Raw genomic sequence first — 17,321 nt, forward strand, 5'->3', positions numbered from 1 at the left:
GCAGAAAGAGGATCACTAGACCTCTCCGTACAATAATACACAAAGCGTTTCCAACGGCAGGTGTGTACTATTTTAGTGTAGGGATGCCTGGCTGGCAAAATAACTTTATGACCTCAGGAGGAAGGCCAAAAGCCATCAACTGCAGTCGCTCAATCTCCACGCATGAAGGCGTAGGGTTGACAGGTTGGGGTGGAGAACCCTCCCCTGCTGCTGCGACAAAAAATATCCTCCCGAAGGGGCAGACTCATCGGAGGATCGATGCTCAAGTTCAGAAGCTCGGTATACCACACTCTCCATGCCCAGTTCACAGCCACTAAGATTACTTAGGCCGGTCATTTTTGATCTTCTTGAGAACTCTGGGCAGAAGTGGTATGGGAAGAAAAGGGTACAGGAGGCCAGAATTCCATTTGCGCCGAAAAGCATCGCAGAGCGATTGCTGCCTTGGAAACCCCAATGCGCAATACTGCTGACATTGTGTGTTCTCTGTGGAGGAAAACAGATCTAACCAAGGCTCTTCCCACTGCTGAAAGAGTCCTCACGCCACCTCCGGGTGGAGATACCATTCGTGATCTGCTAGGTACAGATGGCTGAGTTTGTCTGCCCTGGGTTCAGTGAACCTGCCACGTGTTGAACCACCAGGGTTACGCCCTGATGTTCCAGCCATGTCAAGAGATGCATAGCCTCTTGACAAAGGGTCCACAACCCCACACCACCCTGCTTGTTGCAGTACCACATTGCGGTGGTGTTGTCCGTGAACACTTGCACTATCTTCCCTTTTACAACAGGAAGAAATGCTTTCAATGTCAGTTGGATCGCCCAGAGCTCCAGTAAGTTGATATGGAGTCTGGATTCCCCTGGAGACCAGAGACCTCTGATCTCCACCCCTTCCAGATGGCCACCTCATCCCAGAAGTGACACATCTGTCACTACTCTGTGATCTGGCTGGGGAAGGGACAGGAGTCTGCCTCTGACCCAATCGCAGTTCACTATGCACCACTGCAGGTCTTTTGCAGATCCCTTCGAGATCTGAACCGTGTTAGAAAGGTTCCCCTAATGCTGTGCCCACTGGAACTTCAGGTCCCACTGCAGAGCCCTCATATGCCATCTGGCATACTTGACTAACAGGATGCAGGAGGCCATGATTCCCAACAGCCTTAGAGTCTGTCTCACAGAAATCCAGGATAGAGGCCGAAACATTGGTATCATAACCTGAAAATCCTGGACTCGCTGCTTGGGAGGATAAGCCAGAAACTGCACTGTGTCCAGAGCAGCTCAGATGAAAGGGAGCTTCTGAGAGGGAGTCATGTGTGACTTCTTCACGTTTATAGTGAACCCCAGCAAATGCATGAGGTTTGCCATAGTCTGAAGGTGGGTGATGAGAGCCTGGGGTGTAGGAGCCTTCAACAGCCAGTCATCGAGGTAGGGGAAGACTGAAATCCCTAACCTGCGCAGATGAGCTGCTACCACTGCCATCACCTTGTTGAACACTCGAGGGGCACTGGTGAAACCAAAGGGGAGCACAGTAAACTGAAAGTGCCGTGGCCCACCTTGAAGTGCAAGTAACGCCTGTGGGCGGGCAGGATGGGGATGTGAAAATACGCATCCTGCATGTCCAATGCTACCATCCAGACTCCTGGGTCTAGGGCAGACAAGACCTGAGCAAAAGTTAGCATCTTGAATTTCTCCTTTTTGAGGAAGAGATTGACACCCCGCAAATCCAAAATAGGGCAAAGATCCTTGTTCTTTTTGGGAATCAGAAAGTATCAGGGATAACAACCACTGCCTACTTCTGACATCGGGACCCTTTCTATAGCTCCCTTTGCCAAGAGAGCCATAACTTCCTCACAGAGCAAAATTAAGTGATCCTCTATCAGCCCTTCTTTTAATAGCGGCATAGAGGGAGGTAAAAGACTGGAGGGGAGGGAATAGCCCTTCTGAATGATCTGCAAAACCCATTTTCCCTGATGTTATGGACCACCAATGAGGGAGATGAAATTGAATACTCTCTCCAACTGGACACGTGCGGTCTTGCAGAATGATACTAGAAGGACTTGGGTGCTGTGGAGGAGGGGGGCCGGGTGGTTGCCGACCTCTGGCTAGACTCTCTGGGTCTAAGGGTACACCGACCTCGACCTCGCACGTGAGGAAGACGGTGGCTGATTTGAAGGTGGCGTGGTACCCCCATCCCTTCGAATCCTCAAAAGGGGTGAAAGGCATACTGCTGACGCGCTGGCGCCGAGAGGCCCAAGGACCGGGCCGCAGTCGAAAGTCCTTCAACCACTCAATCGCTGAGTATGCCTTTTTTCCAAAAAAGGCATGAGCCATCGAAGGACATGTCCATAAAGATTGCCTGAACATCCCCCGAAAGGCCAGAAGTACAAAGGCAGGCGTGGCGTTGAAGGGCCACTGTCGATAAAATCACACTGCCCAGCGAGTCGGTCATGTCCAAACCACACCGATCGTAAATTTGGCTGTGTCTCTCTCAACCTTGATGGATTGAGTGAGAGTGTCCCGCACGCTCTCTGGGACCTGGGGCAGCACCTGTGTCACTGTATCCCCTAAAGTATGTAAAAAATGGCCCAATAGGCAAAAGGTGTTTACGGACTTCAATGCCAGCTGGAGGAACAAAATATTTTCTTACCGAGCTGATCCACACTCTTGGATTCCCATTCCGGGGAAGCGGAAGGGAAGGCATCATGGGAAGTGGAGGCTTGGACCAACTAGCTCTCCAGGTTGGGGTGTTGGAGGAGGAAACTAGAGTCAGTAGAAGCTGGTCGATGGTAGTGGCGGATTGCCCTATTTACAGGAGCCCCTATGCTGGGGTCCCTGCCACCCCCACGGGGACCGAAGGCTCACCAGCGGGGGCAGTCACTCAAATACGAGGTGCATGGCTTCGTAAAATTCTTTAAATTGAGCGGGGGTCGCTCTGGCTCCCAAATGGGGGGGTGAGACGCAATGTCGAACATGGCATCTTTTACATGGAACCGTGCATGGAAATTCAACGTTCCAGAGTCGCCTCATCGGCTGACAGGCATGGTAAAGTCGAAGTCCTCTTGGACTTCTTCTTCTTTATTTGCCTCTTCCCCGAGTGCCCCGAGGATCTCCAGTGCAAAGAAGAGGACTTGGGGCTCCTTGAGCGGTTCTGCGACCTCCTCCTCGAGCGGGACCTCCTTGGAGTCGCGCCAACCAACATCAACTGCCAGGCCGCCATGAGCTTCAGAGACTGCACGTGGAGCCGAACAAAGCACACAGATCTGAACACCACCACCTGATGGGTAGCGCAGGGTATTGCTCAGCAAAAAAGTCTGGATTCCAAGTTGACGCCAGGGAATTCAAAGGTAAGGATTCTGCAGCTAGAAGTCTCTATTAGATATTTGCTAGATCCTAAAATACTAACTCTACTCCTAATCCTGCAGACATGTCTAATGAACCAGGAAATGTGTGAGCTGAGAAAAAAATGCAGTCTTAGTGTTTGCCTTTTCAGTTTCCATTTGTCTCGTACTTCATATTTTCCAAATTTGACTTGCGCTATGCCTGTCCCATCTCTTCTTCCCACTTTCCCAGAAGAATTTTCAATGGACCCAGGGATGGTGGTTAGATTTTTAGAGTATAAACAAACTCTGCTTTTGGTCTGGTAAACTAGTGCTTTACGCCGATTATGTTCGGCAAAACCTTTGTGTTGTGCTTTGGCTCGGGGCACATGTTGGTGGGTTGCCCTTAGAATAATGTGAATCTGATGCAGCAGATCCATGGCAGATGGATGACAGAAAACATAGGACCATTAGAAGGGACATATTTCCAATGAATAAAATGAGTTATATGCAAATTCTGCAAGCATAATCTATTGGTGCCAAGCATTTGATGATACCTGAAGTATTGTCCTGCAGAGTGGTTTAGCCACTCCATTTGTCCACCCTTTGAGGATGGAAGCTGGTGAATTTAAATTGTTTAGTATATGTTATTTTAGCAGCTATTTCAAGAAGAGGGAAATTAAATGTGTTTCCCTGTCACTGACAATGACATCAGACTGCCTGTGTGAATTAAACATGTGGACCAAAAGAATTCCTGCAAGTTCTATGGCCATAGGCATTTTTTGAGGGAATTAAGTGTTCCATCTTCATGAAATAAGTTGCCAGTGCCAGTAATGGTGGTATATCATATCTATTCAAAGAAGATAGCTCAACACTAATGCACACTGAGACTATGTTCTACAGTTGAGCTGGACTGGGTACGGGTTGCAGCAGTCCTACCGCAGGTAGGCGTGAAGTCTTGACGTGAACACACATTGCACATTTCATGACACCATTTTATTACCATTTGTTGTATCGGTGCGTGGGAGATATAACCCCCTCTCAATACACCAAGTCTCTCTCTCTTTTGAGATGGGGCTAACAATGCACAGTTGAATTTCAGACACTCTCCAAGTGGGAGGGCCAAAAGATGTCCTAGATGCAGAAGTGATTCATTTGGGATAAGGTCAAAGTACATGAGAAAGTTTTGAAGTTTTAAATTCTGTTCATATACCCCTAAATCATTGGAACTTAACATTCAGCTTTTTTCATTCATCATTTCTACCAAAATGGAAATCCTGTAAGGTTCAAAGCAGATTTCTTTTAAGGGGTAGTTATTTGCTAAGCTTGCCTAATCTCATCTTTTCAGTCTGACCATTCTCCTATTTATGTCAAATGTTTATGAAATATTTTATTTACTGACCTGTCCTCACACTGTCATATTTCAATCTCCACTTAATATACTGCACATTTATCATCTCTTATTTTCCTTTCACTGAGTCTTCAGACCAGTTAGTTACAGACCCCACCACCATGCTCTTTATACTTGCCTTTTGTCAAGTTTACTGTCGATGAGGTCTTGCGTCTGATTGGCAGAGGTCCGTGCTGAGAACATTAGGAAATTGGGGATGTACTCCATTGGTAGGTTTTTGAGCAGCTTATCAGAGATGGTGAGAGTTTTCCCTGTGCCAGTAGGACCAATGCAGAGAACCTGGTAGAAAGTGTAAATAAAACCCCCAATAGCAATATGAGTCGCATATCAAGAAACAAGAGGACAGACATGGAAATGATAGGAAAAGGCACTTAAAACACGAGGCATGAAAGTAAAAAGACATTGGAGGGAGCAATGACAAAGTTTCAAGTACTAGTTCTCAAATGGAGGTATTCCATCATCTACAGATTCACGTGCACAAGAGGGAAAGCAAGGGAAATGATAATTACCTATACCAACTGCTCTCCAATATAAGAATTATCTGTAGAATCACAAACTGCAGGTATCCCTCACTGTTAAGAAGAGAACATCAGAACACTTTTTGTCAGCATGTGGACCTCACTATAGCAGTGATTTTGAATTGGTGTCCATAATAATGAAAGTTGGCAGAATAATTTGTCTGCAGTCAGTGTATTAGTGTCATCTTTAATCAGGAAGTTTAACATATGGTACTGTACACTATCAAGAAAGAAGCAGTGTTAGACCTGGCAACTTTAGCGTGGTCTACCCTAACATTTTGCCCTCTGACCTCCTGTTTTTCTGACTCATTTTTGCTGGCTTTTATGATTCTGGGCACTTTACAACTGCTGTCCAGTGCAGGTGTGCTGTACTCTAAATATGGTACATTGGCTTACCCACAATTGCTATATTTAATTGACATGTGAGTACCCTGTAAAGAGCACTACATATGCACAGGGCATGTAAATTAAATGCTACTAGCGTGCCTGCAGCACAGATTGTGCCACCCACTACAGTAGCCCTTCAAACATGCCTCAGGCCTGCCACTGCAGAGCCTATGTGTGCGGTTTTAAACTGCCATTTTGACCTGACAAGTGTATCCAACTTGCAAGGCCCAACCCTTCTTTCTTATTCCATGTAACTCACCCTTAAAATAGGCCCTAGTTAGCTCCAAGGGGAGGGTGCAGTGTATTTAAAAATAAAAAGCTGGACATGTACTTTTAAGATTAACATGCCCAGGTAGTGAAAAACTCTTAAATTCTTTTTTCACTGTTGCAAGGCCTATCTCTCCCATAGGGTAACATCGGCATTACCTTACAACATTTTTAAAATATAATTTTAAATTGGGAAAATATACAAATATGGAGTTGGGTGTCTCTGGACTCAGAATTTAAAATCACAACTTATGGTGAAGTCGGATTTTAAATTGTAAGTCTGAAAATGCCACTTTTAGAAAGTTGGCATTTTCTTGCTTTAACAATTCTGTGCCTCTGCCTGTCTCTGAATACACGTCTGGAGTAGATGACAGCTAGAACTTTGTACATTCTCTCTAGACAGTCACACACAAAGGAAGATTGGGTGTGAAATTTCCAACCTGATGGCCCATCACTTGACTGATGGATCTTACTAGGGTAGATGGGAGGGAGGAGCTGACACCTACACCTAAATAAGGCTGTGCGCCTTTTCACACAAAGGGCCACATACCCCCCTGTAGAGTGTCTGGAGCCAAGGAACGAAGGGAAGGGAACATGTGATTTACAAAGGCCTCTTTGGAAGTCTCCTCCACTTCAAAGACACGTTTTGGTATAAGTACTGACTCCCAATTCCACGCTTCCTCGTCTACCAGCCCACAGTGTGGCAAGCACTTCCCAGTATTCTGCAATGCCACACTGTGCCCGGCCCAGCTGCGGACATCTGCATAGTGTCTAAGTTTAGTCAGATACATATTCCATATTTTCTAAACTGTTGTGGAGTCTTTTTGTGGTGTTTTAACTGTGTTACTGTAATTCAAGCGTTGCACAAATACTTTACAGATTGCCTCTTAGGTTAAACCTGACTGCTCAGTGCCAAATTACCAGAGGGTGAGCACAGGTAATTTAGGAAGCGTAACCGACTTACCACAAGTAGGAATGTGGTCCCAACTTGGACAGGGTGCATGCCTCTGTCAACTAGAGACCCAATTTCTAAAAAGCAGGATGAGAGGTTTACCTATGGCTCAATTGAAAAAATCCATGCTGAGGAACTTTTATTAATGGCAAACTAGATTATTTAGGATTTGGCCTAAGTGAAGCATCTCTCAAAATTTGGCAGCTGTCTCATCTGCTGCATTTGGAGTGTATATATGGCTACACAAGAGAGAACAGGACACCAGCCAATAATTAGTAGATGTTCAACCTTCGCCAAACCATAAATAACTCCTATTTAAAGCATATACATGGCTGTACATTCTACATAGAGTAGTCAAGACAACTGCTATTTTCTGGCAGATTTTCCACATCAGCCAAACTCTAAATATCACTCTTACTGTTTTACAATATGGGATCTTCCATAGTTTGAGTTCATATACACAGAAGCCCTCTAAGTACTTACTTATGAGGAACTGTCTCCTAGTGAATAACACCTGCATGCTGGCAAGATAGTTCCTTATAGTCTGGGTACAGTTGCAGAAGCAACTGTTTAGCACACCCTGGCCATAAAGTGTGTCTCCTCACACACACCATCACTTCTGCCCATGTAAGTTCAAATCGCAATTTGTTCGCTAAATCATACATCTCAAGCACATTCCAGAATTTTCACTACTAAAACATCCTATATTTCCTACAATTTAAACAATCCATTGTATTATGTCCATATATTTAGATGTGTGGCCCCTATGCATTTTGTTTCCGAGGAAACATGGGTCCATCTGAGCATTAGTCTTAGAGTTTATATCTGAACAATGCTTGAAGAAAACAGATTTTGGGGGCTGACCTGCAAAAAATGTTCAGTAAAGGACAGCGCAATGTGGAAGTCCTAATTTCTTGGTACACAGACTTTTTCACGTGATCTTAAAGCAATAAGAAACAGTTGTCTTGTGTCTCTAATTTTGTGAACTGCATAAATATTACAATCCATTTTAGCTCAAAGCTGTGCAAGGACTGCTGATCAAGAAGTTGCTATTCAGAAAGACTATTAGTTAAATGGTATGATGAACAGAACAATCTGAGACTTTATATTACAAGGTCCAGATTTGAAAAGCAGCATTAATGTTAAATAAGACCCTCCCTGTATACGTATATAAAGAACAATTTACTTACTGTCTGTAACACTTTTTTTGTTTAAACTCTACCTAACTGCAGATTCCTCACCTTTTTGACACCCCCAGACTGGATCTGGAGAACTTTTTCAGCAATTCCTCTGCACGCTGGTAGGTGGCATTGTCAACTCCACATCCCGCCCCGGAAATGCCGAATAAGCCACATATAACACCACCCCTGCATGCCGACCTCCATCTCTTTGAATTCTGTCCAGGCCATTGGATGTTGAGACATTTATAAATCAGGTAGAAGTCTCTATCAGATAGATAGAGTATCCACCAGAAAAAGCGTTATTGAAGGTATGTAACTTGTTCTTCTGGTGGATACTTCTTACACTGTGAAGAGATACCAAAGCAGTGCTTCCCAAGGTGGGGAGTCAATTGAATGGCTCAGACTAAAACTTCCCCGCAGGACCGAACTGTCAAAGCACCTGTCACATCGGACCTGGCTATCAAAGCAGTAGTGCTTCATGAACATGTGAACCAATGTCCATGTTGTAGTCTTACAGATGTCAAAGACAGGCACCTGGTGCAATAAAGCAGCGATAGGAGCCTTAGTCTTGGCCCTGGTTGTATGAACCCTTTGGAGCGGGTTCTTAACCAGTGTGTAGCAGATTTTATTATAGAGGGCTATCCACCTGGGAATAGTTATTTTCTGTACTGCCTCATACTTCTGTGCTCCTGTAAACCTCACAAAGAGTTGATTGTTCATCCAATGGTCTATGGTGCAACAAATGGTAAAGTTAAAGTCTATTTTGGGGGTCCAAATAGAGTCTTTCTTCCTCTTTTGAGGGATGAGGAGGAGCAACAAAGGCCAGAGAGGTCAATGATTGTCTATCATAAAAGGCAACATCTCCTTGAGTAAGAATGATGCCCTAGTCCAAAGCACTAGTATATCCAGGAAAAAGGAACTACATGGCTGCGGGGTAGACAGTGCCTGCAGCTCTCTCACCCTGTGGGCTGATATTATTGCTACGAGAAAGACTGTTTTCAGTTCCTAAAGCTGCAGAGCACTGTTGTGCATCAGTTTGAATGGAGTGTACATCAAGTATGTGAGTAGCAGTTGTACCAGTTTAAGGTCATTACAAATCGCTTAAGTGGAATTACAAATCGCTTAAGTGGAAACATATGGGTCAAGCCTTTCAAAAATGCATCCCAACAGGTGATTTAAACAACAATAGTTGATCTGGTAAACAAATAAAAGCTGACAAGCCCAAAAAGTAGCTGTGTAACAATGGCTGCTGCAAGTCCTTGGCAACCTCTACGGGTAGCACAAAAAGCAGAAAAGCCAACAACTTAACTTGCAGGGGTTGTATTTGTCAGGAATTACACTTTGTCACAAACGTCTTCTCCCAGCTTCCACCACAGACAGTTATCATGGATGGCTGCCTGGCCACTAAGATGGCATCTAGGGATGTTGAAGGCAATCAACTGTTACTGCTCAATCTGCATGCATGGAGGTGAAGGTTGTGCAAGCCCGGATGCTGACTCTGCCTTGCTGCCCCAAAAGATCTTCCCAAACCAGCAGTCAGATCAAAGGATAAAGGCTTACGGCCACTACAATGACTTTAGTCCAGTCATTCCTTAACTTCAGACCTTTGGGGAGAAGATGTAGAGACAGAAAGCCATACTGGAGTCTTAAACTCCACTCTGTGGGAAAAAGGCTTCAAAGAAGAGCTGTATTGGAAACTCCAACGGGCAGAAGTCAGAACAATGAGGGCCTGATTATGACCTTAGCGGACGGATGGGATAACTCTGTCCCAAATGTGACGGATATACTGTCTGCCATACAAGGATATAATGGAACTTGTAATGCGGCGGACAGGATATCAGTCACATTTGGGACAGAGTAATCCGATCCGCCAAGGTCGTAATCAGGCCCTGAGTGTTCTCAGTAGTGGCAAAAAGATCAAGCTAGGTTCTCCCATTGATGGAAAACGGACTGCACCACCATTGAATGCAATTGTCATTTGTGATTCGCTAGTCAATGCCAGTCAAGGTTGTCCACCCTTGCGTTCAAAGATCCTGCCAGGTAGTTGGTTACTGTGGAGATGCCCCAACGGCTCAGCCAATTCCAGAGGTGCAGAGCCTTCTGGCACAGGATGCAGGACCCACTCCACCTTGTTTTTTGGCTTTGGTGTTGTCAGTGAGGACCTGTATCTGTCACCCTTGACGGATGACAGAAATGCCTTTTGAGGTCCAGCAGCCACCACTATAGATCTTTTGCAGCACCCTTTGAAACCTGGATGGAATGTGATAGGTTTCCGTGGTGCTGAACCAACTGACACTTCAGATCCCAGTGCAAAGCCTGCATGTGCCAACTAGGGTGTTCAATAAGCAGGAGGAAAGAGGCAAAAGGACCAAGAAACCTGACAGTTGTTCTTACTGAGACCCGGGACATAGATTGAAACATCAAGATCATAGTCTGAATGTTCTGTACAGGTCGAGCAGATGGAAATTATTTAAACAGCTCCCTATCTAGAAAACCTCCAATGAACTGGAGTCTTCAGGAAGTAGCCAGGTGTGACTTTGGATTCAGGTGGCTATGCAGCAATTGTCCTTTTGGATCTGAGTGCTGCATTCGATACTGTAGATCATAATATGCTCCTTCAGAGAATCTCTCAGATGGTCTTTTCAGGGACCCCATTTGAGTCGCTCTCTGACTTCCTGAAGGACAGGACCTTTCAAGTCCTACATTGATTTTTTTTTAAACCTCTGCCACTCAGTTGTGGGGTGCCGCAGGGCTCATCTCTGAGCCCTACTCTTTTTAGCATTTATATGTCCCCCCGGAAAGAATTATTGAGCCACGTGGACTATCTCTAGTATCTTATGTGGATGATACTTAGTTTGTCTACTCCTTCTCTACTAAGAATACCCAAGAACAGGCTATCTTATCTTCCTGTCTCTCAGATATTGCCAGATGGATGATAGAGAGCAACCTTAAGCTCAACAAAGGGAAAACAGAAGTTATGATCGGCAGGAATCCTTCCTTATTTAGGTCCCCATCCTTAGCAGTGAACTTGCCTATGGATCTACGTCTGCCTAAAGATTCCGTAAAAAGCTTGGGCTTTTGGCTAGACCCGCACCTTACAATAGAATGCCATTCTAAGAAACTGGCAGCTACTTGTTTCTGTTTTCTAAGAACCTTTACGAAAATCTTTTAATTACTTCCATTTTCAGCCAAAAGACTTCTTACTCAGGCTCTGATATTTTCACGTCTCAATTACGGCAGCGTACTGCTCCTGAGCTCTCTTTCGCATGTTCTAAAGAGACTTCTGGTGGTGCAGAACGCTGCTACTACCACAGCCATCGCTGGTAGAGAGGAGAACAAAAAATGAAAATGCTCCTGGCTCAACTTGCACTGCGGGTATGCCTGTGTAACGGCAGGAGAGGGATGTAAAAACAAGCATCCTCCAAATACAATGTTACCATCAGTCATCCAGATCCAGGGCAGACAGAACTTGGGCCATGCTGAGTATTTCACATTTGTCCCTTTCGAGAAACAATATAAGAGGAAGGTGTAAACCTCTTTCTGTAGGATGGATAAATGAACCTCCAACAGTCTGTCTGTGGACAGGGTGAAAAGGAATTGCAGAGTGTTTCTGTGCTGAACAATCTGGAGTACCCATCTGTCAGAAGTGATGCTTTGCCACCAGTGTAGATCGTATCCTTCCTCCAACAGGATGGCCATAAGCCATGGAGGGCAAACTAAAACAGTTTGCAAACAGTGGCAACATGGGTGGGAGACTGAGTGGTAGGTTATTCCTGAAGGACTGGATGTTGTCAGCCGGATGCTTAATTCTGACCTTGAAAGGACTGGGGGTTGTGCTATTGTGGAAATAGTCCCTGGCTGGAGCATCATGCTGGTATAGAATGCCTTGCCGAAACAGTCAGTCATGTCGAGTCTAGATTGTACGACTTATTTTCCTGCGTCTAGTACATCCCGGATAATTTGTGCAGAATTCTTCCAGAACTGTAGGCAAGACCTCGTCCACCACGTCTCATAGCATGTGCAAATAGCATCCCAGGAGGTGACTTGCATTCACTGAGTGGAGGGTCAAGCTGCCTGAGGAGAACATCCACTTGCTGAATGTCCCTGTGTTTGCATTCCCTATCAGGGGGCATAGCTGGGAATGACTTTGGGTTGATTCTGCTCATGAAAGCTTAAACCACTTGGCTTTTGGGTGTAGGATGCTGAAGGATGAAGGGCGCGCCTCCAGGAGCAGGTCTGTGTCATCTGGGCACTTTTCTGTCACCAGCAGACAAGAGCGAGCCCTGGCCTAAGTGTCCATCAGAGAGTCTGTAAAGGCTTTATTGAATGGGAGAAGATGTTCGTTCAGATGAAGTCTGATCAGTTGCAGAACCTCAGTGAGAACACGTCTTTACCTTAACAGATGGCAGCTGGAGGTCCAAAACTTCTGCAGCTCTCCTTATCACTATGACAACTGAATCTGATTCCTCTGTGGAGGGACCAGACAAGGAGTTCAAACAAATGAATGGGGAGGTGTCTAATCTATTGTCATCTTAAAGGTCTAAAAATAGATTCTCCTCATCATAAAATTAGGATGCAAAATGTCTGCCATATCCTTTATCATAGTGTTCTGAGTCCAACATGATGGTTCTGGGTAAAGGTTATGTCTCATTTGATTCTGAATGGGGCTGTATTGGTTGCTCCTGAGGTCCAGATGGGTGCGACTGCAGGCAAGGTGGATTTGTTTCTGAGTCCAAAATTGGTTCTTCCTCTAGCATTGGTGGGCTTAGCACAGGAAATGACACGTGGGGACGAGAACAGAAGGCAACCTGACATCCACAAGACTTCTCTTGATGAGAGTTGTAGGACGAAGGAGAATCAAGTTTTGGCTACTTATGTCTTTTAAAAAAAAGATTTTGACTCACCTGATTACTTTGAATGGAAGAGAACCTCTCTCAAGAATGGCCTCGAGAGTGCTTCTGCATCCTTGACTTCAAGCGAGACCGGTTGTTACTTACCTTCCGACGAGTTTTGGTAACAGAGAGCTTGACCTTGTGGTCCTGGATATCACTCAGATTCATCTTTGTGCAGTCCCCACACCACTTAGAGTTATTCGACAAAGCCAGGCACCAGAGGCATACCTTGTGAGGATCTGTCACAGACATGTTGTTTGTGACATTCCCTGCAGGGTTTAAAACCTGTGCTTTTTGAAGGGGACATAATCCCTTGCACACTGTAAACATTTTGAGAAAATAATCCCATCAAGCGACAGAAAAAAGAGGGAGTGAGCTCCGGATCCATGTTCAGAGGCACGGAAATATAAGCTGGCAAATGATGGGGCTTAACTGACTCCACCCTTCATTTCTGGGTGGGACGGAGTTGACGTCTGGTGTATCAGGGATTGTCTGAAAACGTTTTCTGGATTCAGTCTGGTGCCTGGGTGTATTCGCAAGATAAGGAACCTGCAACGTGGGCAGCAAACATGAACAACTGATGCAGAATCCTCAATGGAGGAAATGCTCATTACGAAACATTCCAATAGTCCAATAACTACCTATGTCTGTTACCAAGGCATATAGGAAATACTGCACATTACCAAGCATCCCATTGCCAATGTATATGCAATAGTGCATAACTCAAAAACCTCCAAAACATAAGTGGTCTCCTACCTAGATCCATTTATTTTGACTAGGACTAGATAATCTAGTTTAGTACCTGGGTTTCTCATGGCCCAATTAATATAACGTTTTTGCATTCACTTTCAGTGTGCTGATGATGGTGATTTGATTATATCCCTGTGATTTGTTTACTGTGACTTTGTAGAATGACTCTGGGCCTGATTTAGATATTGGCAGGTAGGTTACTCCTTCACTATGGTGAGGGGTATCCTGTCAGCGGAAATCTCATTATTTCCTATGAGATTAAGATTTTGGCAATGGGATATCCATCACCGTTGTGACGGAGTAACCCATCCACCCATATCTAAATCAGGCCCTCTGTCATTTAATTGCCTATTTTGGAATTAATTTTGATACAATGGCACCTATTGAATGTCCTGTTGTGATGAAGACAGTCCTTTATCTGTAGTGCCTTAATGAATGGAAACTGATATCTATGTACTGATCTAGCATCAATGGACTGAGTGATATAACAAGGAGTTTTTTTTTGTGTTTTACATTTTTTGTCTAGTGTTATGAACTCTTTGTCATGTAAATTAATTTTCATTTATGTTGACTGATACTTGCACTTTCTCACAAATATTGTTTTCTCTAAGACTTGTACTTTGTAAAATATCATTTATCATTTAATTCAAGCACTGATTCAAATACTGGTTAAATCCATCTAAGAGTTTCCTATTTATAAATTCTTTTTTAAAATGTTCTTGAGTCATTAACGCAGTAGACACCAATATGGTCTAGTTAAGCAATTAAATGTTTAATAAATTTTAAAATTAGCACTGTTAGGAATTTTACTGTTTAGCTGTGTTCCTACCCAGTTTCCAAAAGGGATGCTGTGTTTTTCTATTATTCTTGTCATGATTTGGAAAAAGCATGTAGTTTGGCTTAAGCAGTGTGAAATGCAGTGTTGAACAAGTTACTTACCTTTACTAATGCTCTTTCTGATGGGTAGTCTATCTACCTGCAGATTTGTAGACCTCCAGCCCCAGGTTGGATTTGGATTCTTATTTAGCAAATGCTCCAGTGCGTCGGCTGGTGGTGCTGCTGGACTTACGGCAGCCTTGTCCCACTTTCGGAAGTAATGGTAGAGAGTCCTATATGAGCTTCAATCTTGCGCACTGACAATAGTATTCAACTAAGCATTTTGCACCCTTAAATGTGGAGTGTCACTGACAGATTGGGAAAGTAACAATCTGAAAAGCCTACATTGCTAATTTATTGACATCTAGAAGGCCATTCCACATAACAGAGGAGGGAGGATTGGTGAGGAATCTGTAGTTAGACAAAGTACCACATCAGAAAAAGCGCCAACAAAGGTAAGTAACTTGTTCTTATGATGGAACATACATATAACCATAGATTATAGGTGGAAGGTCTGAGAAAAGTACTTCAGACCAGGAATCACTACTATACAGAGCAGGCAACATGTCCCTCCCTGCAGACCTCAGGGTCAAGGCAGTAAAGCCTGGTGAAGGTATGGACAGATGCCCTTGTAGCTGCCAGGCAGATGTCCAGCACTGGTACTTCCCTGGTTAAGGCAGTAGTGACAGCCTTAGCTCTAGTAGAATGAGCCTGAAGGAGGCTTCATTTTGGTCAAGGCACAGCTCATCGTTATGCAAAGACCAACACATCTGGAAAAGGTTGGTTTCTGGACTGTGCTTTCCTTCTTAGCACCAGAGAACCACACAAAAAGTTGGTTATCCACCTAGTGTTCTTTAGTCCGATCAATATAAAAGCTAAGGGCACTTATAGGGTGCAACCAATACATTCTCTCCTCCACCTATGAGAAATGTGAGAGAGAGAAGAAAGCAGGAAGTGAGACAGACTGCCCCACGTGGGTACTCAAAACCAGCTTTGGTAGAAATTATGCCACAGCCTGAAGCACCAGCTTGTCTAGAAGAAAGGTGGTATATGGTGGTTGCACTGACATGACCTCCAGTTCAGTGACTTAGTACTTGAAGTAATCACAACGAAAAACAGCTTTAATGGCCTGGAACCTGACAGGATGGTCATGCCTTTGCTGGAAAAGCATGCACATTGACAAGATAAGAATCAGATTAAGGCCCCACTTTGGCAAAAAAAAAGGTGCAGAAAGAAACATAATTTTTTTTTATCACAACAAGTAACTCAAATAAAGAGAGCTGAACAGGCAACTGTAAAAAGCCAGAGAGGGCTGATAAACTTTAGTGCTCATAGCAAGTTATTGCAGGGCCACAAACAGGGCAAACAAAAGACAATTAGAAAATTTAGCTTGTATGGTCCTTGCACCAAGACACAAACTTTGCCAAATGTCCATAATAGAACGACGCATAAAACCTGCACAGCAGGTTACGCTCAGTCTCCATGCCCAAAGGTTTAGGTTGGGAATGCTCAGATGTAGAGAGCTGCTTGTTGTTGGGAGAGTAAATCATTACTAACATATTGACAGAGCAGGTGACAAATGCACAGACTCAGCAGGTCAGAGTACCAGGCCCTCCAATCCCAGTTTGAGGCTTACAGGATAAACTGAGCCCAACCCCTTCTTACCTTCTTCACATTCCAAAAAAACATTGGTAAAAAATGGGAAACCAGAGTTCCACAATAAGCAAAACATGTCTCCCAGGGAACCTTGAGGTGGAACCCCCAGAGTGCCAAAAACTCAATCATGAATGTTCTCAGAGGTAGCAAAAAGATCTACTTAAGGCATGGTCCACTGGGCAAATGCAACTTGAACCATCTGCATATAGAGGCACCACTCGTGGTCAGATAGATATCATCTCCTGAGCTCATCTGCTATGACATTTAGGGACCACCACCAAATGACTGAAAGACAGGGAAAATCCCTCTAGGTCCCGTCAGTGCCACAGTCTCAGCACCTCCTGGCACAGCACACAACTCCACACCTCTCTGTTTGCTGAGGTGCAACATGGCATCCAATTACCTACAGAACTTGCACAGGATTGCCCAAGATGGATGGCAGAAAATCCTTGAGGGCAACTGGATGACATGCTGCTCCAGAAGACTAATGTGGTACCTCTTCTCTAGCAGAGACCAGAAGCCTCTGCTCTCAGTGACTTTCCTAGAGAAGAGTTGAAGCATCCATCACCACTGACAGCTCTGAATGGAGAAATAAGAATGGGCTGTTGCAAGTCAGGTTGTGATCCTTCATTCATCTCTAGATGTTCTGACTCGCCTCATCTGACGTACAGATTTGTATCCAAGTTTCAGTGTTAAGCACATGAAAGGCAAAGATTCCACTACAGAGCCCATATGTGCCAGTGAGCATGAGACATCAGCGGAATACATGACGCCAGGAAACCAAGAAGTCTCAGATTTGTCCAGGCTAGAATACCAGTCCAGGCCCAACATTTCAGGATCACACCCTAAGTGTCCTGCTCTCACTGCAGGTGTGGAAAGGCTTTAAGCACTATTTGCCCCTTTAAAGGGAATGCTCTCAAATGGCTGAAGGTGGGATTTTGGCTCATTGATGGTGTGCCCTAGGGAAGAAAGAAGCAAGATGGCTGTCATCAAGTGGTCTGGAACAGACTGGGATGAGCAACCCCTCCTGGAGGTACAGGAATATGTGCACTTCCAACCTGCGCAGATGGGCTGCAGCCACTGACATCATATTTGTCAAGAAAGATGGAGGCTAGGTGTG

At 44.5% G+C, this 17,321-nt stretch overlaps 1 protein-coding gene across 1 annotated transcript in view; it reads right to left on the bottom strand.

Moving 5' to 3' along the window:
* DNAH1 (dynein axonemal heavy chain 1) overlaps positions 1-17,321 on the bottom strand; it is an 827,745-nt gene that overhangs the window by 292,416 nt on the left and 518,008 nt on the right. Inside the window, exon 43 of the mRNA XM_069206595.1 lies at positions 4,841-5,001. Within this exon, the coding sequence (XP_069062696.1) occupies positions 4,841-5,001 (161 nt within the window). The remainder of the gene's footprint in view (positions 1-4,840; positions 5,002-17,321) is intronic.

The sequence above is a fragment of the Pleurodeles waltl genome, chromosome 9, assembly GCF_031143425.1.
Source record: "Pleurodeles waltl isolate 20211129_DDA chromosome 9, aPleWal1.hap1.20221129, whole genome shotgun sequence".
Classification (NCBI taxonomy): domain Eukaryota; kingdom Metazoa; phylum Chordata; class Amphibia; order Caudata; family Salamandridae; genus Pleurodeles; species Pleurodeles waltl.